Source organism: Gorilla gorilla, chromosome 4 (genome assembly GCF_029281585.2).
Source record: "Gorilla gorilla gorilla isolate KB3781 chromosome 4, NHGRI_mGorGor1-v2.1_pri, whole genome shotgun sequence".
Taxonomy (NCBI): domain Eukaryota; kingdom Metazoa; phylum Chordata; class Mammalia; order Primates; family Hominidae; genus Gorilla; species Gorilla gorilla.
In genome coordinates this window covers 111,742,104-111,767,686 of record NC_073228.2, presented here as the reverse complement: position 1 = coordinate 111,767,686, position 25,583 = coordinate 111,742,104, and the positions used below count along the sequence as shown (strand labels likewise).

The 25,583-nt window shown below is 36.0% G+C and overlaps 1 protein-coding gene across 2 annotated transcripts in view; it reads left to right on the top strand.

Annotated features, from left to right (window-relative positions):
- The window catches only part of FBXL17 (F-box and leucine rich repeat protein 17), a 525,329-nt gene that overhangs the window by 416,506 nt on the left and 83,240 nt on the right, over positions 1-25,583 (top strand). Inside the window, exon 8 of one of the 2 annotated variants that reach the window (XM_063706701.1) lies at positions 21,122-21,309. The exons of the other annotated variant lie outside the window; for it this stretch is intronic. Within the exon in view, the coding sequence (XP_063562771.1) occupies positions 21,122-21,165 (44 nt within the window). The 3' untranslated portion in view covers positions 21,166-21,309. Of the gene's footprint in view, positions 1-21,121; positions 21,310-25,583 lie in introns of those variants that run through there. 2 annotated transcript variants of the gene reach the window in all.

Sequence of the window (25,583 nt, the reverse complement as noted above, 5' to 3'; positions counted from 1 at the left end):
TCAGTATTTGTAACATAAAAAGCTGCATCCAATTACAGAAATTTTTTTTACCCTTTTTGCTATTACATGATTAAATATTTAAGCTGTAATTTACATCTAATTTGGGATGCATACTAGGTAAAATATTGAAAATGTTTTTTTTTTCTATTCTTTTTTTTTATTATACTTTAAGTTCTAGGGTACATGTGCATAACGTGCAGGTTTGTTACATATGTATACATGCACCGTGTTGGTATGCTGCACCCATTAACTTGTTGTTTACATTAGGTATATCTCCTAATGCTATCCCTCCCCCCTCCCCCGACCCCATGACAGGACCCGGTGTGTGATGTTCCCCTTCCTGTATCCAAGTGTTCTCATTGTTCAATTCCCACCTATGAGTGAAAATGTTGTTTTAAACGGGTCGTAAAATATAGACTGCCAGCTCTCGGAGAAGGGTATATAAACTTAGCTGTCAACATTGGTCAAGTTCTTCCATGCCTGCACATCTAAGCAGTTCTAGAGATTTGATTCTGATCTTCGATTTCCTACTTACTGTCACCACAAGAATTAGGTAGATCTAGTTTCCTACTGAGCAACTGTCCAACAGTTAGTGTTATAATAATATTTACAGAAACATCATTCTCAATCTCTTTGGTATACACAATTTAAAACGGTGTACAAGAAAAAGAAAAAAAAATTGAAATCCTAACTCACAAGGACCCCAATAATGATATGAATAGTGTAGTTGATGGAAGGTACCTTGGGTAGATAATTAAGCAAATTGGGTTTTAATCTTGTCATGCCACTGATTCACATTGATAGCCAGATCAAGTTACTCAATCATTCCAGGCAAGAGTTGTCCCATCTTTAAAAGAGAAGATGGTACTTTGGTTTTATGATGACAGAATAAAGATACTCCTGCATTCTTCTCTTGAAAAATTACCCAAAACAAGGAAAAAAAAACCACACATTTCAATTATTATTAAAGTAGATCACCATAGTCCTAAAACACAACCTGCAAAACAGGAAAGCAGATGGAAGAATAAAAAAATGTTCATGATGGGGAATTTGGGAACTAGATGTGGTGATAGTTGTGCAATAAGGTAAGTGTAATTGATGCCACTGAATTGTGCACTTAAAAACAGTTAACATGGCCAATTTTGTTGTATACATTTTACCACACAAATTTTGTAAAGGAATGATAAGGATTTAGTGAGAGAAGTGAGGTCGAACAAAAATGCTTCCAGGTTGAAAGTACCAAAGAGCAGCTACCCAGTTTACCTCCCAGAAACGTCTGAGAAATTGGGAGCCAGGTAGTGAAGGTGTGGGTAGTGGAAACAGGGATTGCTTGAAAAGTGTGTGTAAGTTACAACTGGATCTCCTGATCTCTCCTTCCTCGAAACATTCTCTGTCACTGGACAAATGACCTCACCACTTCCATCCTGGCAGGAAATGATGCTCTTGGAAGATTGAATTAGAGAGCCTCAGGGCTTGGAGACTGCAGGGTCTCAAGAGGGTGAGATCAGACTGAAAACAGGGGTGAGAGTCTGGTACTAAATGTAATATCCCAGCCCCTTCCCCTGAGTAACTCCAAAATACAGATAGTCAGGGCTTATCCCTTTGAGCCATTTCTGATTTAAAAATACGGAGATGAAGAGCCAACGCAATGGCTTGCAAGAGTTGAAAGTAGTGTCTGGAGAGGAGGAGGGGAAGGGATAGGGCAAATACCCCAAAGTTTTCAACAGGCTTTTTATTATTGTTTGATTTTTATGCCTGTAATACTCTGGTTTTATAACGATTAAAATAAATTTACAAGGCATAAAATCAGGGAAAATTTCTAAGAGCCCATTCTGCCTTTTGTTTGTTTTAGTCAGATTCAATCATATTGTCTTTTATAGAAAAAAAACTGTTATTAGACTCTTGATTTTTTTCCCTAAGGGGAAAAATATCACCAAAATAGCTATTTGTAAGAAGTGCTAATTGGTGTCATCATATTTTATGTGTAATGCATATTTGTGTTGGGAACATATTTTTCCCTCCAGTAATTATGTATCTGTACACTAGACTATGTCTATTTCAAGATCACTAAATTGGTCCTAATTCAGAGTGTCTAACATTATAACCTCAACTGGCTATACCTCCATGTATAATTTTTCCAATGAAGAAAGCATTTACTAAATAATGGAACAGGGTATGTTTAAAAACATATTTGAGGGAGAAACATTCTATCTAACATCCAGCTGCTTTGCATTTGCATGGAAACTGTGTGCTAGTTTCAAAGGATCTTATCTATACCTTGGAGAAGGTCTGGGATTTTCTATTTTACAGCATCTTATTTCCATATAGAGATATCTCACCAGCCTACTCACTCATTGACCTCTATTTTAATTCATTTTTATAAATCGAAACAATGAATTGATTTAACAGACATTGTTATAATAGGTATTTTTCAGGAGAATTCTGCAATTGATTTCTGCGGTTCTTTATGTTTGATCCCATGAAAAGACCATTTTCATCTTTTTTTTTATTTTCCAAACATACAAGCGTTGTTAAACCTCTTTAGAAACTGCTTTTGAATAGTCATTCTTTGTGTAGAAAAACTACAGTATATTCCTTAAGTGAAATTCAATCAACTACTTTTATGGTAACTGGGCTTAAAAGACATCAATGAAAATACCCACACAAGCTCTTAAGATCAAGGCATTTGTTTCAGCTGACTTTAGTATGTACTTACCCATTGTGCATCAAATGATGAGCAAAATAGCCAGATTTCTAATAAGCAAGTACAATATAGACAAAAGAGAACACTGATTTAGGGTCCTGGTGTCAAATGCGGTAAAACACTCTGTTTATAGCAGGTCAGGCTTGGGTTTACAATTAGCACTAATTACTGAGAAAAAAATCAAAACCTCAGCTTTAAGGAAGGACACTTTTCACTGCAAGATCAAAGCCAGTCTCTGCAGAATAGGGAAGCCTCTACCACTTAATTGCACTGAAGTGCTAATTGGATTGTAAGGTACTTTCATGAGTTTCCCCAATTAGCCAGCCATCCCTGACAAAATCCAAAAAGAAGAGATTATGAGTTCTTAGAGCTTTTGTCTATATAGTTGTGATTTGTATACCTGGGTGAATGTAGCCTTGCCTTCTTTTTATGTAAATTGAGGTCTTTGGGGTCTCAGTTATTAGCTTGCTATAAATAGCCTTGAAGGTAAAGCTATCCATTGTATATAAAGTCTTAACTGTGTGCTAATGATAATGGGACAAAATTTAATGGGGACTATCAGTTCTATTAAGATTCTTAATTTAAAGTATGAGAATTGGGTACAGCTTCTTGGCTCAGGATTTTTATCTTGTGTAGTTATGATCTAGTTTGGATATTTGTGTTACATTTGATATTTGTATTACATTTTATTACTCTTCATTTTGGGTAATTTTTTTTAAAGGAACAGATAATCAGTAATTTCGTAATGTTTATTCTCTAAATAATAAGTTTTATCCCTGAGAATAATTGATGGCTCTAATTGTACTTTGCCTATACACTGCATCCCCTGTGATTTTTATTGTTGTTGTTTGATCATATAAGGCAGCAGCAATTCTGCCAGCTCACCACATGAAAGCTCATATGACAAAGTGATCTCTTTGGGCAAAATTATCCATTTGGATAAAGAAAATGGGAACCTTTGGTTGATGCCAGGTCTTCACTACACAAAGTGAAGTAAAAAGTTGCCAGCTGTGCAGTGAATTCACCTGTCTGTACTAGAGTGGAACCATAATAAATCTTATAAAGCTCCCACTGACATAAAAACTATGCTACTTTATTCATATTTCTCAAACTTTGTTTGGACATTTGCCTAAGTGATAAATGTGTTAGGTCTCTATTGTACTGGTAAAGCAAGATGAACTTCAGAAATATTTAAAGGATTTTTAGATGTTCTGAATTATCTGATGATTAACCTCATTAATTAGAAAAGAATCTATTTCCTACAATTTTTAGTTTCTGTTTTATAAAGCCTAGAGTGAGTTTTCAAATAATAAAATTGTTTATTTGTTTCTCTGAAGTTTGAGTCTGACATAGAGAAGCAACATGATTTTCCATGTTCCCAGAGCTAAATGTGCTTTCTGCTCAGTTATTGTATTTTATAGTAAATGGAGGTATTATGATAATAATAACACCTACTGTGTATGCAATTTATACTATTAAGTATTTTACATACTTTATCACTAACTCTTACAATAACCCTAAAAGAAAAAGTAGTGCTATCCTTGTTTTAAAGGAAATAAAACAAGTTTAGAAAAGTTCAATAGCACAGCCATTAAGAAACACAACTCCTAACTAGAGAATCCACCATTAAAACCCATTTTTTTTCTGACTTCAAAGCTTTTGCTTTTGTCTCATTAAAATTAGTGGCAAATTAGATCCCTCCCCTCATGTTTAGTCTTAACACCTTCCTGTACATTTATTTTACAGGACTTATTATAATTATGTATAATATACACATACACACACACAGAGTTTTGTTTAATTTCTCATTTCCCATTTTGGGAGCAGGGGACTATGTCTGTCTTATTCATCAGTGCTAACAACAGTACCTGGCTCACAATAGGCCCTCAATGTATGGGTGGATGGGCATGCCAGTGTCAGAGCCATGGGCTTCTAATGCCTCGACTAATCCCTTAAATACTCTGTCTGGTAAAGTTCTTCAGTTTATAAAATATGTGTACTTTAGTAAAAGATCAGGACACCAGAATCTTAGAAATAATAAAAAGAAAATATCTTTGATCTTTGATAGTATGAGATTAGCACCTCCAAATATTTTAAGTGTTTTTTTCCTTCACTGGGAACATATAACTTTCAGTTTCAAATGAAAATGTTTCCTAATGGAGGATGGGTTTTGTACCATGAAATTACTCATATAACTTTTAAAAATTAGATTCGGGTGGTATGCATTGTATAAAATAACTGTCTTCTCTATCAAACCTTATGCTTTTGCCAAATTTGGGCACATCTACAAAGACTTCTATATAGATCATGAAATAACTGAAGTCATTAAAAGAAATGTATCAAGCAATATAAATTTATTGATATCTACTTCTCCATTCTAATTTATGAAAAACAATTAGCTTATAGATAGACATGTCTCCTTCAAAATGAAATCAGATTTGTTCATTTAAAAAAAAAACTTTTAACACTTGCCCTGTTATTTAATTCCAGAAAGACTAGCTCATAGATAACTTTTAAAATGTATTTAAATAATGTAATAAGCAATATCAATTTAAAAATTTCCCTTGGCATGCAGGATAGTAGCAATAATATCCATGTATGTTTTTTGAGTTTTGTATGTAAATGGTATTTTCTATCCCAGTAATATGTATTTGTCATCTTTAAAATGAAAAAATACCAATATCCAAGTTATACAATACATGTGTTGTGTAGCTGGTCTGACACAGAATGGATGGGTCAATGATTGGTAGCAATTTATATACTAGAATGTTATGGTCACAGTGAAAGCATAGATTGCTAAATGTCATTAATGCTGTTTTACTCTACATAAAAATTTTTATACTACAAATTATAACTATCATTTTATAAGTTTAAATAATTTTAACTGGTGAGGTATACATAACATAAAGTTTACCACTTTAACCATTTTTAAGTGTACGGTTCAGTGGCATTGAGTACATCCACAGTGTTGTACAACCATCACCACTATCTCCAGACCTTTTTCATCATCTGAAAGAGAAATTGTATAGATATTTTATTTTTAATCTTAAAATGGTTCTTCCTTTCAAAGAATTATTCAATAGAAGTATATTTAACAGATCTATAGTGAACATAATTTCGTGCTCACATTTGTTATTCCAAAGGCATTTCACTGCCTGATGAGTCACATTTACAATTAGTTTCTTATTGTAAATGTAAATAAAAGTATCATTTTAAAAATGTTAACCTTTTCTTCTTCAAACCCCAAGAGCCTGTCTCCTAGCCTGTGTTCCCTCCCACCTATCTGCACAGACATAGACCCTATCCCATGATCATTTGAAATAAAAAAGTTTAGCTGAGAAGCCCATGCAACCATGAGATAGGCTGTCTCACATTGAAATGCAAGCATTCTTGAATCAGGTATCTTTTAACAAATAAAATATTTATCAGGATATACATTTTATTATTTTATGTTCCATTTTATCCAAATCACACCAGGTTTTGACTCATTTTGTCTTAATCATGAGTTTGAATAATTCGTAACTACTTCCCCTATCCTTGCCCCTTGCCCCACTCTTACTGCCTACTCCCACTCTCCACCCCCATCACGTTGGTTAATCAGAAGTTGCCTGGCCAGATGTGGTGGCTCACACCTGTATTCCTAGCACTTTGGCAGCTCAGGCAGGTAGATCACTTGAGCCTAGGAGTTAGAGTCCAGCCTGGGCAACATGGCGAAACCCTGTCCCTACCAAAAAAATTACAAAAATTAGCCAGGCGTGGTGGTATGTGTCTGTAGTCCCAACTACTTGAGAGGCTGAGGTGGGAGAATATCTTGAGCCTGGGAGGTCAAGGCTGCAGTGAGCCAAGATTGCACCAGTGCACTCCAGCCTGGGCAACAGAGCGAGACCCTGTCTCAAAAACAAAACAAAACACACACACAAAAAAAAAAAAAAAGAAAAGAAAAAGAAAAAAAGAAAGAAAGAAAAGAAAAGAAAAAAGCAGCTGACAGCACCTGAAGTTCCCATGTCTGTGCTTCTTGCATGTGTTGCTTATTCTACCTGAAGTGTCTCTCACCAACCTGGACCCCCACTTCTTTCCAGCCAGCCTGCTTCTCCGTATCACTTTTTACTCAGCTTAGACTTCACTTTATCAAGGAAAACTTCTCTGGCACCCATCCTACCCGCCTCTCCTCAGTTCCCCAGTAACTTCCTGTGCATACCCTCTGGTAACCTGAGTCACACTCTACAGAAAATGTATACTTACTTCCCCTTCTTTGTCTATAGATTTGGAACTCCCTACAGTTTGGATTGTGACTTACCTGTATCTCGATTTCCCAGCACAGTACCTGCCATGAAGGAAAAGGCAGTCAGTAAATAGGTATTAAATAAATGTTACAGTATTAGCATTTTTTTCAGTTGTAGTAGTAGTAGTTGTAGTCAGACCCAAGAACAATGGATTGCTGGATTTGTATTTTTTATTTATTCAGAAACCTTTTTGAATTACTTTGGGACAACATGGATTAACCCATGGGACATTATGTTGAGTGAAATAAGCCAGGTACGGAAAGACAAATACTGCATGATCTCATTTATATGTAGAATCTATATTGAACTCCTATAGAAATCTAAAGTTGAAATCTAAAGTAGAAATCTAAAGTTGAACTCCTGGAAGCAGAGGGTAGGCTGGTGTTTACCAGAGGCTGGGAGTGGGAGGGAGCAGAGAGTTGGTCAAAGATACAAGTTCCAGTTAGAGAGAAGGAATATGTTTTTGAGGTGTGTTGCACAGCATGGTGAATATGGTTAGTAATAATGTATATTTTAGAATTGCTAAGAGAGTAAATTTCCAATGTTCTCACCACAGAAATGATATATGAAGTTATTATTCCATAGTGTATACATATCTTAAAATATCACATTGTACACCTTAAAAAAAAGAGAAAGAGTAGATGAATGAGTAACTATTGAGAGACTTAGTGAGGACAAACTGTGTCCTAGAACCGTGGATAAATGAGTAAGCTTTAGTCCAGATGAAAAGCAAGGTAACTAAAGGAGCAAAAATAAAAAGGAACTGAGAACCAGTAGTAATCACAGAGTTCTCCGGATTTCTGTCCCTATCATTCCTGTTCTTGATTAATCTGAATATCAGTTTCCACAACAGAGTAAGGCCCTGCGACTTCTGTGTCACGTGGGAAGGAAAGTACATAGATTAATTTTAGTCACTGAGAACAGATCTACTGAAACATCCCCTGAAGGTAGTATGGATTTTATTACAAAGTGCTGAATAAACCTCCCAGAGCTTTTCTTGCCTTTGTGAGACTATGTTAGTTCAACAGATGAGAAAACAAAGTTTCAAAGAAGCAGAGAGCTCAGAGGTTGTTTCTGACCACAACTTCAGCAAACTTCTTTAAGCCCTATTCTGTGTCAATCAAGGCCAGGTTGGAAAAGACCTGAAAACTGTGATGTTTTTAGTAACAAATGTCACACTTAGTCCCCATATTATAAGAACCATTATGACAAAACTTTATACATTGGGGATGTAATAAAAGCCACTCCTATTAACATATAAACAAGGTAGGGTGGTTAACATGCTTTTCACAGTATGACCATTGAAATGTACCAAGCAAATAAACCGGTGAGTTTGATGAGTGAGCATAAGGGGGCATGAGGTTGATTAGAACCAGGTGAAGGCAGGTGGGGCACAACACATGTACAGAAATAAAACATGTTTCAATAATAAAGTGTTGCCTCTGTGTGTGTGTGTGTGTGTGTGTGTGTGTGTGTGTGTGTGTGTGTGTTTATAGCAGCCCTGTATGTTAAATAATGATCATGACTCAAAACACTTTAGTTTTCTGTATTACCAAAAGTAAATTGAAAATATATAAGGTACTTCTAAATTATTCTTGACTACCCCTCTTTACACAAAGTGCTCCTTGTACCCTGCTAGACCCAGGGCTCTGTGACTGATAATTTCACCCATCAGCATTCCTAAATTAAGGTTAATGGCCAGCCCTGAATGCAGAGGGCCCCCATCTATGAGGAGAACAATTCCATGGCCTAAGCACTCATCAGAAATATCATGGCGTGTGGTGCGTGTAAGAGAAGGCCCTCTGATGTAAGCACCAAGGCTGTTACCATGGAGACCACATGATTCAAGTCACTTCCTGATGCTAACGCACCTGATCTTCAATTCTTCACTAATTTCCACAGAACCTTGACCATACTTGACATTTTAAACTCTAATATGCCAGAATTTATTTTAAGAAAATGAGTGATCTATATACAATTTAGAACATGATGTAATTTTTCCATTATTTTCTTCTTAGCATTATGACAGGATTATTTTCCATTTAATTTCGAATGTAATTCTTTTAACTTAGATATTTCTGAGAAAGCACAGGCCTGCCTAATATATGAAAAATGGGTCACAGTTATTAGCTGGCAGCCACATTATCTGGGAAAAGGCAGGGACTGGAAGAAGAAACTGTTGTTTTAGAGGCATGCCAGGAGCACCTATATACATGTTCACTTGACAGCTCTTGCACCATTCCTTGACGAAGTGAGGCCGCAGGACAGAGGAGCACATAAGAGCTATCTATAGATTAAACAGCTAAGTCATCTATGTTTCAGTGCTTTTTAAGGACAAGTTACCCTCTGGCTGGCAAACTATAGAAGGAAAGATAATTTAAGCTTTTCTTTCTTTTCAGAAGGAAGTAGAAAAAACTATATAAGATGTTGATTCTCAAATTTTCTAGCTGGCTGCAGTGCAAATTACTCTGAGGTCCATATAGTACATGTTTAGTTCTGAGATTAAAGATTTTATATTAGTCTATAAACTAAACTAAAAAATTAGAACTAAAAAGGGGGAACATTGATGGCCATAAAGGGAAAAGAGATATTTAAACCTATGAAAAAATAAAGAAGCAGTTTTATATCTTTACGTGCTCTAAACAGCCACCAATAAATAAATAAATAAATAAATAAAGACAGAACCTGGGCTATCTTTTCTCCTTTTCTTTTTACTCATGATTCTTTTTTTTTCCAAGCTACTCCATTTCTGTGTACCAAAGTTGACTCATAATCATAAGGGAAATAATCGCGCTGTTCACCTGTATTACATGGCCATTGAACTATTTCAACTTAGACCTTTTCTCTGCCGTGTCAACAATTAACGATGTATTACTTGGACACTGGGCCTCACTCCCTGCACAGAATGCTTGGGCCACAGACTGCTGTTTAAGGATACTTTGCCTGTGTTGATGTCTGCTCCCCACAGAATTGACCAGGTCATCTTAAAACTGCTCTGTGAACATGGAAAATGGAGATTCATTTTTCAGCATTTTTGTTTTCTTCCTCAATCCAACTGAATCACTAGGAAGTTTCTACCACAATTATATTTTAAATATGTACAAATTATGGCCTAGGCAGTCAAAGTACAGTTGAAAGTGCTTACTTTTTCTATATGTGTACGTCAGTATGTGTTTGTGCAGTGTTTGGGCGTGCAAACCAATTTAGGTTAAATCTGAGGTGATGTGAGCACAGAACTGTATAGGTGTTTTAGTTGGAAAAATAGTATGTGCTGCAAATTTAGAAAGCATATGTCACCAATGAGTTAAAATTTGTATGGAGATCTGAAAGATGATGTCAACTCTCTGTTCACTAACATCATTTTTGAGTGTAGTCCTTTTTAAATAATATATTTCTAACTGTGTATTCTAAATAAGAATTAAAGCTTCTCTTCTTGTTGAGTGATTTTTTTTTATAATTAGACCTGGAGCCAGTTTTTTCTAACCAATGGGGAAAAATCTTGTTTCCTTTTTCTCCATTCCAGTGTTAGAACTGTTTATTAGCATGTTACTTCCTCATCCCAGTAATTGGCTGAGTATAGTGAACAGTAGGTGGAACCAGATGTTGTTTACAGCCACTCTTCCTGGGTCTCTGTCCCTGTTATCCTCACCTGGATTACTTATCAAAGCTGGGGCCCTTTGTCCTGTCAGCTATATACTTCTGGTATAAGGAATCTTAATCAGTGACACCGAAAGGTTGAGAAACCACAAAAGAAAGAAAGGAATAATCAGGAAGTGACTATATTAAGTAAAGCAGTGAAGCCATGTAAATCTAAAATTAAAGGAGTCAACCTCACAGTACTGAAGGTGGCAAATTACATCCTAATTTTAAATGTGAAATCAATGCTAATTCACTTGCTACCATCTCAACACTATCAGTGCCTAGAGTTGAGCACTGAGAAAACCCAAAAATGTGTCTTTATTTTGAAGCAAGTTCTTTTTGGTGCTTCTCTTAATTTTTTCCTAAGCTGTCCAGTAAGTATTCTCTCTTCTGCCCACCCACTGAAAATTAATTTTATGAAATAGTAGTACAAATTTTCAATATTTCTTGAAATCAGCTTGTCTTGGGGAGTTAGGAGCACACCACCCCAGAGTAGTCAGTTTCTTTTATTGGCTGCTGTTCTGAGGTACATTCTGTGGACCAGCTGCAGAACAAGTTAATTGTCACTGTGAGGATTGAACTAATTATACTATCTTTGAAAGCCTCCTGTGTGTCAGACTCTTAACATAAATTTTCTTTAATCCCTAAAACATCTCTATGAGATATTAAAATTTTTACTTTCAGATGAGAAACCTAAATCTCAGAGTTTAAGTAACTTGCCCAAAGTTAGATTATAAAGGGAAAAACTAGAGTTGGTGCCTTTGGTGTATCTGAACTCTGATCACTACCCTTTACACTTTTAGAAAGCAAGCTCGATGTTACCAGCACCATCTTGTATACAAGTGAAGTGGCAAACCAAGTTTTTCTATAGCAGTGGTTCTGAAACCTCGTGCAAAATAAACACCTTGGAACATAGTAAAATTGCAGGTTCCTTAACATACTCGCAGAGATCTCAGGCATCTGAGGTTCTAACAAGTGCAAGGTAATTCTGAAGCAGATTTCCATTTTGAGAATCACTTTCTAAAGATATTAATAAAATTATTTCTATTATCTATACATTCATCCATTGTGTGTGTGTATATCTAGAAGTTTCCATAATAATTTTCACTTGAAGGAAAAAGAAATTGACTTTTACTACACAATGATTATGTTTTTGATGGTTTTATGACAACCCCTTTGCCATTGATAAGATTCCTTCTGTGTCCACTTTCTTCCTCCCAAGAAAGCTGAAAGGTTAGTTTTGCTTTCTTCAGATGAATTAGAGATAATTGGTTTTGAGGTAATTGATTTTTTAGCAAGTAACGCTAAAGATGTTTTTATTTTCGTGGGATCAGAGTTTATTTGAGATTGATATCTATTAGTATTTTGAGGAACCTTTCTTTTGACACTTTTAGCCATAGACATGATATTAATTAGTAGACACAACTTATTTTAAGAGATGTTTGAGAGGTGGGCTATTCTGAAACCAGATATAAAAGCAGGCTACCTTGAGAATCTCTGTCTCTGAGCATTTGGAGGAAAAATAGGTGTAGCAACACTTTTTTGTTATGAGACAAATTTTTAATTTACAAAATTAGTTTTTCCATAAGCCAGTGCATTTTTCATGGAGAAGGGCTGTTGGTGACACTTACTAAAGTGCTGTAACATTTTGCTAATTTGAAAAAGGTCTGCTTCAGATCGATTGCGACCTTATCAATAGGATGATCTCATTCATCTCCTTTGGAGGCTCTTGTCACAGCGCACTGCAATAGCTCTGAGCTGCCTCTACTGTGATTGCAAAATCAACATTAAAGAGGGTTTCAGATCACTTTGTGGTAAAGTGAAGCATCTTTCTGATGTTTCTTAGTTATTGGTTTTTAAAAAGTAATCTTTCTTAGTTTTTTTGTTTTTAAAAAATCTCAAACTTATGCTACTCATGTTAAACACTCTAATTTTTTTTTGTTAAGACTAAGAGCTATTTAGGTGAGAGAAAGAACTATTTTGTGATGTGTGTTGAATTTATGGTCCTTTGGCCTAGTACTTACTCCTAGTTAACGTTAATTTATTTATAAAAATTATTCTATTATTTCTTTCAATCTTTTAAAAAATCAAGAAATAAAAGATGTCATCCTTTCTAGTTTACTAGCTTTTAGCATTTTATTTATTTTTCTAAGAAATTGTTTTATAATTAAAACTGATCATTTTCTTTCCTTGAAGTTGGGTAAAACTTAAGACAGTCAATTTTCAAAGTGCTTTACATATTCCATACTTAACATCTACGGGGTGTCAGTAAATTAACAAGATTGAATTTCCTGGGTGGCTTTGGAAGTAAATCTCTGGCTTTATGAGCGTGTTTAATATCAAAATAGAAATTGTGCAACCTATAGTTCTTAAGCCTCATTTTATAGATAGGAATTTCCTATAACCTTCTTCCATTTATCTTCTGCTTTTTATATTTACTAATTTTGTTCTAACTTTTCTAATATTAATTTATCTCAATTGTCCTTCATTTATAGTCATCTGTGATCAAAACCACTTTCTTTCCATCTGCTGTCTTTTCATTCATCTCTCCTTTTAAAATCTGTTTCGTCTCCTGTAGACTCATGAATATGCCATGGTATGTCAACTTCTTGGACTAATTAGGAGGGTTTTTAAAAAGAATTCTCTACTTTGGAGATTGTCATTCCTCCTGTGTACCAGTCTGAACAATTAAAATCAGCTGTCTTTGCCTACTAATGATTTCTTAAAGGAGAGTGTTTCCTTTTGAGGTCCCTTGCACTCTGTAACAGTGCTCCTTCCATGGCCTACAGGCCCACTGACTGTGGTTCACTGCGTGATTCAGCCTGCTTTCTGAACTGCTCTTTCCTAATGAGATATCACTGGTCTTTTAAAGTCATTGCTATTTTAAATTATTTTTGTGTGATTCAAATAGGTAAATGTCAGGAAAAGTATTTATTTAAATGGCCCCATTTTGGTAATGTACATAATACTTGATGGTTATTTTATATCCATTTTATTTTGTGCATAACTTTTCTCATTCTTTCTTCTCACTTGGAATTAGCATATTAAATAAAATGTTCTTTTAAGAGGAATATTTATTCAGAACTCAGTTTCTATGGTTTTAATATTCAAAACTATCAAAAATATTTGCAAGCATTTTATTCATGTTTTAGAGATAAGTCAGCCAATAACAAGTTATAAAGAAATGTGATTCAACACAGTGAGAATTTATTGAGTACCTACTAATCATAAACTTATCTAGGTCTTACGAGAAATACAAAACAATTTAGAGTTTAGTCATTAGTGACACAGTAAGATATATGATTAAGTATCAAAATAATTGGTGGATTCAATCAATGATGTATGATTTTAGAGGAAAGAGAAATTAACATGAATTAATTACTTTGCAGGGTTTGATTGAAGAGCTGGCATTTGCACTTGTTCTTGAAAGATGGATATAATTTCAATGTACTCGCTATACCAAAGACTTATTGATTATATTTAGAAGGTAAAAAGGAAGGAGTCAAAGATGATCTTATGATTTCATGCAGGGATTACCTAGAGAGTGAGACATCATTAGTGAAGAAAGATGTCATGGGAACTGGCTTGCAAGAGAAGGTGAAGACTTTGCTTTTGGACATTTGAAGTGTGAAGTCTAGTAAGAAGGCAGATATACAAGAGAACAAATGAGATACCAAAGCTAGAAAGGGAAGCAGTATTGTATGATAGAGAGCAGCACATAACTGGAGTTTTGGAGACCTGTGTTCTAGTTCCTTTCCTTACACCAACTAGATGGGTAAATTTAGTCAAGCAACTTCATGGATTCCATCTGCCTTTTTTTTTTTTTTTTTTTTTTTTTTTTTTTTTTTTTTTTGAGACAGAGTCTCGCTGTGTCACCCAGGCTGGAGTGCAGTGGCGAGATCTCGGCTCACTGCAAGCTCCACTTCCTGGGTTCACGCCATTCTCCTGCCTCAGCCTCCCGAGTAGCCGGGACTAAGGCACCCGCCAGCACGCCCGGCTAATTTTTTTTGTATTTTCAGTAGAGATGGGGTTTCACCGTGTAGCCAGGATGGTCTCGATCTCCTGACCTCGTGATCCGCCCACCTTGGCCTCCCAAAGTGCTGGGATTACAGGCGTGAGCCACGGCGCCCAGCCTACATCTGCCTTTTTTTTTAAAGTATGAAACAAGAGTCTTGAAATTCCTTGTACCTTTAACATACTGGAAATAAACATTTCAGAGTTCTCCACTCAAAAGCAATAGCTGAATCTACAAAAATACATCTGACCTGTGAGAGGGGAGGAATATTTGGTGGGAGTAATGGAGGAGGACTGAGCCTTGAGGAATACTGTAGTTTTAAATGTAAATTATATAGATATAGATTTCCCCCTAGTTATTTGGATTGAATATTTATATATTATGCATCAGGAAAGTCAAATTAACTTATTACCTATTCTAAGAAAAGCTGGACTTCCTTAGTCCAAACTATATTCATGTACACTGTATAGTTTAATCTGAATGTGTGAATATTTCAACGTGCCATTTATGCCATTTGATTAGTTCAGCTAGCCTTGCTTCAATCTCTGATTACTTACTCCAGGTCTACATTTTGGAACCATGCCAATATTTGAAATGGAACCACTGAAAACGTCATTTGGTTATCTGAGCTTTTTGATGGTATATTAAAATAAGACAGTCACATTTGTGCTTTCAAAATGTAACATACATCAGAGAACCTGTAATTCAAACAGTTCCACAAAGACCTAACAATACTTTCTTTAAGATTTGACCGTTTAATAAGAAACAATTATATTAAAATACTCATCATTTCTAACCAACTCTGTGACTGAACTCTGCAAATAACAAGTAAAGTTTATCCCTAACGATGATACTGAAATAGTTTCAGTTATAGTGGAGGCAGATGTAGAAAATTGCCAGCACCTAATACATCCACTTTAATTTCAAGATTATTAGCGATACAAAAAAATTCAATTTCTATTCTGTCAAGGGAAATAAACCATAGAAAGATCATTATAGAAGAATACAAAGAGTAAATGTAAAAATATTTGAAAGAGAGGAGCCATCAGTTATTTATTTTATGTTTCTGCACATAAATTGGCATATATGTGCCTACTTGCACAATTGACTAAAGGAGTTTTTTTTAATGCTTGTGTTTTCCTATTGTCGATGTTCTGCAAGTGTTAAAATAGTCCAAATTTTCAGAAATTAATTGAGCTTATATATGGCAAGAAATATTCAGATCATCATTTATTCTTATGAGAATTTACTGTTTTGGGACAGCTTTCTTTTAGACAGTTGTGAGAAAAAGCTTTGAAAAGCCAATTAGTTTTGCTTTTTTAAAACTGGTTTTGTACAAGTAAAGGTTGTTTGCACCCATCTCACAGGTGCTGTGCAGAGAATTTTTGTTGCTACTGTTGATCTATGAAAGTGTATTTGATGCAATAAACTGCCATTTTTAGCACAATTATGTACTAAATGCTTTAATACACTATTTAATCCTCACAACAACTTGTTTTCATTCTTGGAGACGGAACTTGAGACAGAGAGCTGACATCATTGCCTGGGATTACCTAGGCTAGCAGATGGCAAAGCCAGAGTTAGATCCATTTGCTTAGCTCTCTCATATACTCTCAGTGCCAGGTACGTCAAGATAAAAAAGACTTTCTCCCTCACCTCATGGCATTCAGTCTAGCAGGGTAGGTGCATTGCAGCACCAGGCCCACTAGGCCCTGCCAGAGTATGTGCTTCCCCCAGTTATCAAGTGCCATCAGCTAAGCACCTGTTCTGCCAGAATGCGCTGGCAGTTTTTTTATCTGAATGCCAATGTGACGGTTGCTGAAAGTAAGCTCTACACATAAATAAAATGTTTTAATTGTTGTGACACTAAATTACTAAATTACAAGTACTTTTCAAGTCTTCTGATATTCTCTCAGCAGAAAATAGGGAAGAAATATTGCATAAGACCAAAATTAAGCAGACATATTACCCATATGCATTGAAAATGTGTTTATGCCATGTGCATCAGAACTCTCAGGCACATCGAACCCTGAGACTGAGCCAGTAATGAGACTTACTTTTTTCCAGCACCCTGTGACCTCCTGCCTAGCCAGTCCATTATGACAATGGCAGCAGCAACTGTGCTCAGCTCACCACATGATGACAGCCTTTCTAGTGTGTGTCTGCCATTTATTAGGACATTAGTGGCAGGCCATCGTCCAGATGCCCAGCCATGACTATCACACAAATAAAACATTAGCTTTCTTGGATGTTGCTATTCTAATTTGAAAATAAGTTTTGCCTTCATGGCTGCATCACATTTGGAATCTCTCTGTGATGTTGTTATTAGTTTGTGCTCATGGTGTTCATGATAACTGTCACACATTAATCACGTCCATCATGTGATTTTAATTTGCTCTATTATGACAAATGGATTTAGACAGAAACTTGCAATTACCTATTTTGAGGTTAATAGCAGATTTGAGGTTGTAAATTGGTTCCCAAATATTCAATTTAGGGAAACTATTTCTCACCCAGCTCTAAAACATGTTCTAAGTGAGCAAATTGTATTTTTTACTATCACTGCAAAATTGTGCCAGATGAGACCATATGAGACATCTGAGTGTAGTACTATACCCAAAAGTTTCTAACGGAGTGGCATATTTGTACATTCTGTGGGGCGTTCTGCTTTTTGACATTACCTCATTTATCTACCCCATATTTACATGTACCTCAAATTATTCCAAAACATTTTATTTTACAAACTCTGTCTTTATGGGGAATATTATATAATGATTATTCTATATTCAGAATATTCACAGTGTTAATAACTTCCAATTAAACTTTTTTAGTCTAATGGCAAGAAGATATTTGTAAAGATTGCTATATATTTTTATTTTCTCTGAGATCCCTTTGTTAAATAGGGATCAAATATTGTATATTTAAAATAATTGTATACCTAAAGTGATCCTGGAAATTTGCTTTCTAAATGAGCAGAGAGATCTCCTATAGGGTCCTCTCTGGTTGCAGGGACTTCTGTCTTTTTCTTGGAGGGTTTGCATAGGCTACTGTTCCCCTTCTTCAACAACCCTCCCCCTTTCATGTGAATTGCTGTACATTTCCAGGAAATCGTACACTTTCATCTGTTCAGAAAAACTTTCTTTTCTGACAAATCTCAGTAACAGGAAATTAAAGGCATATGGGACAGCAGTCAACAAAGTGACTGCAGAAAGTTATGTGAGATGGAAACATGGAAATTGGAGGTGGGGGACATTCACAAATCATCTGGTTTAGAAGTCGTGTAGAACGTAAACTAATAGTCGAACTCAGGAACCAAGCAGCTTGGATTTCGCTCGTGTTTCAGCTACTTCCTGTTGGACAGTGGGCAAGTCACTTAACCTATATCAATTTCCTCATCAGTAAAATGGGAGTATCTATTTCTTGGAGTTGTTGTGAGGATTAAATGAATAATTTTGTAAAGCTCCTAGCATATCATTAAGTGCTTAGTAAATGTTAGCTGCTCTTATCTAGTCTGTGCTTCTATCCAAAAGGATATTCTTTTCACATGGTTCTAAAAGGGTGATCATTCAGCCTGTACTTAAAACTTTCCCTGTGAAGAGCCATTTGCTCCTCTCCCAAGTATTTTCCCCTCATTTTTGGATAGTTCTAATAATGAGAATGGAAGTCTTCCTTCTTGTGATTTCTGTGCTTTGGGTCCAGCCCTGCTCATTAAAACATGTAGAATGTGTTGTCTGTAAAAAGATTTTTCAAATATTTGAAATATCTTGTCTATCTACTCTTCCAGATCTTTTCTTCTCAAGGGTAATTACCCAGGTCCCGTAACTTTCGTATATAACATTCTTTGCAGGCCCCTTACCTCCCTACTTGCCTTAAATTGGTCATTAATGTCCCTATTAAGATATGGTACCTAGAATAAAACCAAATATTATCTGACCAATGTAACATGTTACTTCTCTTGTATATATAAGTAACATCATGGTCTAAGATTTCTTTCTTTTTTTTTTTTTGTGAAGTGCATTGACAGATGTGGTGTGGAAACCACTGTGCTCTTAGCTACTTGCCATTCACCTAAAATCCTTAAGATCTTTTCACACTAACTGTGAAAATGCCCTAAGCCATTTTTGGTACTATTGATCTTTGACCCCAAGTGCAAGACTTCATATAGTTACTAGGAATCTCCTTGTTGATATAGTGATGAGAAAAAGATAAAGGTTGAGAGAAGTTTTAGAAAGGCTTCATTAGTTTTTTTGAAGTGCCTAGCTTAGAGCGAATGCTCTGTCTTTATTGACTATTAAATTTTCATATAGTTAACACTCATTGAGCGCTTGCTGTGTACCAAGAGCTATCTTAAGCACTTTATAGGCAGGATCTGCTTCTTAGTGGCATTTTATAGCGTGAAATTTATACTGTAAAGAGAGGTCCTATAACTTTCTCAATCTCACATAACTAGTTAATGATGGAAAGGAAGGCAGGAATTAAATCATGTATGCCTTGAAGGCCAAGGAGGAAATTTGGGTTTAATTCAAAAGCCATTGATATGACATTGAAGGGTTCCCTGGGGAGTGGCACAGCCAGGTTTATGGATTTGAAAAGACAGCTCTGGTTACTCTCTGGAGAGGAGATTGGAGAATAGCCAGAGTGCAAGGAGGCCACCACAAGGCTATTAAAAAGTATAAGCAAGAGATGGTTAGGCCCTGGAGAAGAACAGCAGAGAAGTACACGGTTCGAGGTCTGTTACAGAGTTTGAATGTTCAGGATTTGGTGATGGAATGAATGTGTGGGCAAGGAAAGGAAGGAGTCCAGGGTGACTCCCAGGTGTGCAGTTTCAGTCACACGATGCTGAATTATTATAGTCACAATTATTATTAAAAATACAAATTAGATAAGAAGAATTAATTACATGGTTATGATAGGTAAATACTCAGAAAAAAGTGAGTGACTAAATGTATAGATTATATATGTTAAAGTTAAAATAAGAGACTACTTTCAAAAGGTTTATTTCTCTATTACCTCTTATTCTTAGGGAAAATTATATATGATAATATCCTTATGAGAAAATGGAGCCTATTTTTTTTTAACCGTAGTGCTTTGAGAGATGTTTCTCTCTAAAAGAAAATGCCTTTTTCCCATGAGAAAAGTTGGCAGGCAGCAAGTCCCATTTGTCCCTTTACGTTTCTGAGGCTTTATAGTCTTTTCTGATATATTTCTATGAGATTAAATCATGGGTGCATGTGTCTAAACCCATCTTCTGTTCAGAGTATCTTTTAAATGTTTAGGTAGAAAAGGAATAGAGTGGAAGGAGGTAAAAGAGAATTTTTTAAAAAATAAGAGAGTCATAGAATTTTAGCTCTGTAAAGGAACCTTACAGATAATGTCTACTAAGCCACTCATTTTAGAGTTGACCAGAGAAGTTATTCTTTATTCAGCCTGGAGCCCTAGATCCTCAGTCTAGGATTCTTTCCACTGTCATGATTTTCCTGGAAGCTATCTGCTAGAACCCTGCTCTTTAGAAAGGACCAGTAGATAAAGAAACAAAATTACAAGTTAAGGAAGAAGTAGCTTCCATCTAATTGGTAGAAATTATCAGAACAGAAGAATATATTTTAGTGAGAACTTCTCATCTTAGGAATTAGTAGGTTTGGCAGGTGAGAAAAGGGGGAAAAGAGCTTACAGTGGATACTCCAATGACAATTAGCAGCACATGGTCAAGGTCAGCCAAGATAATGAGCCAGTAAGCACCCACAAACCTAGGGGTCAAGGTGAGCCAAAGTTGCCACGTGGCCTGGTGAGCATATTTTAGATACTCAGAAGAAACTCAGGCACCTCACAGCCCAGGTAAGGCCTGTGCCATGTTACCTGCCAGAGCTTAAAGCCCATAGGAAGGAAGAGGCATGAGACATTTCAACTCAGAAGCTAAAACTAAAGTCTTAATACACAAGAAGCTGAGACCTTGAAATCGTCTCCATTGCCCATAGCAATGCCGTGGTAAAGGCCATTGTACTTTACCTGTCAGGATCTGTCAGCCATCATTTTCTGATCAGCCCGTGAAAAAAGTCATGTTGGTGTGATTAGAAGCTGGAAATGGAGTTCATTGAGAGAAGTAGGTGAGAAAAATAATACATCTTTCACAATAGAGGAGCTAGATCAGTGCATCTTACAAGGGCTTTCTTTTTTAATTATTTAATTAACTTTTGAATAGGGAATACCTTTACATGGTTTGAATTGCAAAAAAATAAAAAGGTATATGAAAAAAAAATCACCCTCCAGATGTCACTGTGCACTACTCAGTACCCATTCCTGCTAATTGCTAAGCATGGTTCTTATGTATTATCCATTCATGGGTATTTTTCTCCATATGCAAGCCACACAAATATAATATTCTCATTTCTTTTTATTTTTTACAAAGTGGTACTATAATATATACACTATTCTGCATATTACTGTTTTCATTTGATAATTATGATTATTTTCTTAATACAGAGTCATCTCCAGCCCAAAAATTATGCAGGGGCTTCTGTCCCTGACAAAAGTTTCAAGATACAAGATTGTGATTCAAGATTAAATGAGATTAGCTGGAAGCTGTGGCCCATGCCTGTAATCCCAACACTTTGGGAAGCCAAGGCCGGAGGATCACTTGAGGCCAGGAGTTGGAGGCCAGCCTGTTCAACAGTTTGAGACCTCATCTCTACAAAATAATAATAATAATAATAATTGACAGGTGTGGTGGCACACACCTGTAGTCCTAGTTACTCTGGTGGCTGAAACAGATCGCTTGAGCCAAGGAGTTTGAAGCTGCAGAGAGCCATGATCATGTCACTGCACTTCAGCCTGGGCAACAGAGCAAGACTCTGTCACATATATATATTTATAATGAGATTGATAAAAGTAATAATACTAGAACAACTTCGGGCATCGTGCTTAGAATGCCTTAATTTAATTACACTCATATGTCTGGGGTTGTAGCAGATGGGGTCTTAACCCTGTTACTAGCCAATCTAATAATACTGAGTGATTAAAGTAATTATTCCATTTCCTTATTTGCAAATAGGAAAGTGGTAGACTGGTCAGACTTTAAGGTAAATTCTAATTCTAAAACTGCTAATACTGTGTACTTTAAAATCTCTATTTCAATGCACTGGAATATGTCTGGCTGTTAGATTATGTTATAGGGGTACATGCTCTATACAACTTCCTCCAAAAATAATTGTCTTAAAAGTGAGTTTTCAAATTGTGAAAATTCCAGATACTCAGCAAAACATGGAGAATAGTATACAAACATCAGTATACCTTAGCTTAAAAAATAAATGTTTACAAAGAAAATTGAAGTCCCTAATTACATTCCTGTCTCTGCTCTCCAAAAGTAACCAGCCTTCTGATTTTAGTAGTATCATTCCCCGGCACATCTTGATACCTTTGCTTCATTCATATGCATCTGTAAACAATGTATATCATTCCTTTGCAGATTTTGAAATTTTATGTAAATTGTATGTGTACATTCTTCTGCATCTTGCTTTTTTTGTTTGTTTGTTTCTTGGCATTATGCTTTTGAGATTTATCCACATTGTTATATGTGGTCCTAATTATTTCACGTTTGCTCTTATATGTTATACCATTATATATAACAACCCCAACTTAATTTTCCATTCTCACATTGATGGGCATTTAGGTTGTTTTCCACTTTTATATTACAGTGCTGCAATGAATATCCTTGTGTATCTTCTTGTGTCTAAGAATAAATATAGGAGTACATCTTCGACTTTACTAGATATTGCCAATTTGCTCTCCAAAGTAAGTTGTGCTAATTTATACTCTCACCATCAGGTATAACATTTCTCATTGCTCAATATCCTTGCCAATGATTGATGTTGCCAGACTTTTTAATGTTTGCCAATCCGATTGCTGTGAAACTGAATCTCCTTAAGGTTTAAATTTATATTTACTTGGTTTCTGATGAGGTAGAGCCTTTTTAGGTATGTGTATTGAATCTTCAAGTTTCCTCATATTTTAGATTGTCCATTCATATCTTTTTTTATTTAGAAGATTCAATTTTTTTCTATTGATTTGTAGTTATTCTTAGACAGTCTGGATGCTAATCTTTTGTCAGTTATATTTTTTACTGGTATGAATTCTCCAAATTCATGGCTTGACTTTTATTTTATTATGTTATCTCAATGAACAAATTTTTCATCTTAATATAGTTGAAGTTATCTTTTGCTTTGTTCAGTTTCTTCTATTTTGCATTTTTAAGGCCTTCTTTATTCCAACTTTATAAAGATAATTTTCTCCTGAAAGTTTGAATTTGGTTTTTATATATAGATCTTTTATCTACTTGAATCCAGTAGTCTTTTAAAAAATTGGATATAGGTTTATTGAGTAGTCCATTCTTTTTTCAGTGTGATTTAATTGAATGAACAAAAAAGACATTCCAGAACATGTGGCAGTCTCATCAAAGTTAATAGGTTAACAAAATTATTTATCTATTTCAAGATGGTTGTCATTGCTCAAAATATTTCTAAAATTATCTTTTCAAAATTACATCCAATGTCTGCTGTTCCTTACTTAACAACTACCAACATTGGTAAACTTTTTCCTTTAAGGGCAGATTTGATTTTTTGAAAGATTCAAACTCCTTTAGAACATGCTTGCTGATGAAGCTGGAGAGTAATGTTTTGGTTTAATTTAAAATGAAATGTTAACTTTGAAATGTTAAGATGGCCTTTCTTGAATGAACATGAAGTGATTCTGAGAGCAGACACACAGAAGAATTTCTCAAACTATTTTGAAATAAAATTGACCTTGATATAAATAAGGGCATAAAACCTCCATTACATTCATTTGGAAGTTTATTCTTGGTATATTTAAGTCAGGTCCTCATAACTTAGCAAGACAACCAGATGTGTAAATAGAAGAATGAATGAATGAAATAGTGATAAATACAAAATAGACAAATGTATAAAGTATATGGAAATAAGGTATGTAGGGAGGATCTCACTGTTGAGAGGAGTCGACGAAGGCTACATGGTGATGACATTTGAACTGAATCTGGGAGGATGAAAATGAATTATTCACATCAAGGGCATGGTATACAAAACGCACAGCATATGCAACAGCACAGAAGGACAAAGTTGACATCAATGTACAAGGCACCTTCAAGATCAGGGGTTTATTTAATGTGGCCAGAAGTGCTGCATTTGGCAGTCACAGATTGGTACCTCACCACCTAATGTAACTACCAAAGTCTTTTAAGCATGGAAGCAACGTGATCAGATTTGTATTTTTGATCAGAATCATCCTGGCAGTAGTGGGTTGGACAAACTTTCTCTGAAGGGCCAGGTAGTAAATATTTCAGGTTTTATGGACCGTACAGTCTCTTTCACCACTGAAGCACAAAAGCAGTCATTGATAATACATAAAGGAGTGGGCAGATGCTTTATATACCAAAAGCAGCAGGCCAGATTTGACCCTGCACCATCATTATTTGACCAGTGGAGTAGAGGATAGCTTGGAGTGAAGATGCGTTGAAGAAGGGAAGATTAACTACAGTGATTGCAGTATATTGGGTGAAAAAAAAAAAAAAAGATGAGGTTCTAAACAAAGACTATGAAAGTTGGGATAGAGAGAAAGGGATGAATGAGAAAAATGTTGCAAAAGAAATTTGGCAACACTGCTCTGGAATGTGTGGGGCTAGTGATAAGGGAAAGGGAAGACCGAAGTTAACCAAAAGGTGGATGGTGATGGCTTCAACTAAGGTGGTAAACCTAGGAGTAGATGAATGGTGTTTTCTGTTTGTGGGGGAAGATGGTGTGAGGGAAGGAGGCTTAGTGAGGGAGCTAAGAAAACAGGATGTATTTCAGTTTTGGCATAATGAATGGAAAGGGCTCACAGGGAGATTTGGTTTATTGCACTTATGTCTCTAAAGCTTAGGAGAGTCTGGGACTCAAAGTGTAGAGTTGATTGAAGTCTGCAGGATACAGGAAGTGTTGTGTAGTGGGAGTCAAGCAATGGCAGAGCCTGGGCTCACCTACATTTACGTGATACCAAGGCAAAGAAGAGCCAGCAAGAGCAAGCAAATACCCAGAGAGGCAGGGCAAGGAGCATTCCACAAAGGAGGGATGAACAACTATGCCAGCTGCTACCAAAAGGTCAATTCAGTGAAACGAGGACCTGAAAAGTGTCCATTGTATTTGGAAAAGGAAATACATTGGTGACTTTTGTCAGAGCAGTCAGCATGATGAAGCAGTTGCCAAAATACTTAGAGAAGCAAATGGAAGGTGAGGAAATGGGGAAAGGAGAATTCCACTTAGGTAAAGTATGGTTGAAGAAATCAGATAGGTTTTTTTTTTTTCTTTTCAGGAAGGGAGATAATTGTGCATGTTTGTACACAGAGAATGGGAGATCGTTAAAATAAGAGATACTAGAGAGAGGCATTGTCAATGGGACAAAATCCCAGAGTGGTAGTCATGAGTGCACTGGAAGCACAGGTGAAGAGGTTGGCTGCATATAAGGGGAAGATGGGTAAAGGGATTGAGTTAAGTGGAAAAAGCTCCAGCCAACTGTCCTGGTTCTCTCCCTTGGAAGTCATTCAAAGCTAACGTAATGGGCAAATCTTCATGGTTCAAGTGAGCCATTTGTGATTAGATAGTGAGGAGGAGATAGGTGTGTCATCAGTAGTTATTTGTTTGTAAGAATTTGCAGATCAAGTTGGGTGATTGCTGAGAAGGCCCATTTAATTGCAGCAGAGGTTATACAAAGAGATGAGGAACACACATGTTTGAAAAAATGGCTGTGGAACCTGCCATTGGGAAGCCTTGAAATGTCATGGTCTCTCCCCTCCACCTCTGCTCTGAACTTTCTAAGAGGACAAAGTTTTGTTTTTCGTTTAGAGCCTTGCATGAGCTGAGGAACCATGGTGGTGGGGAAGGACCAGTGCGGGCATGTTAGG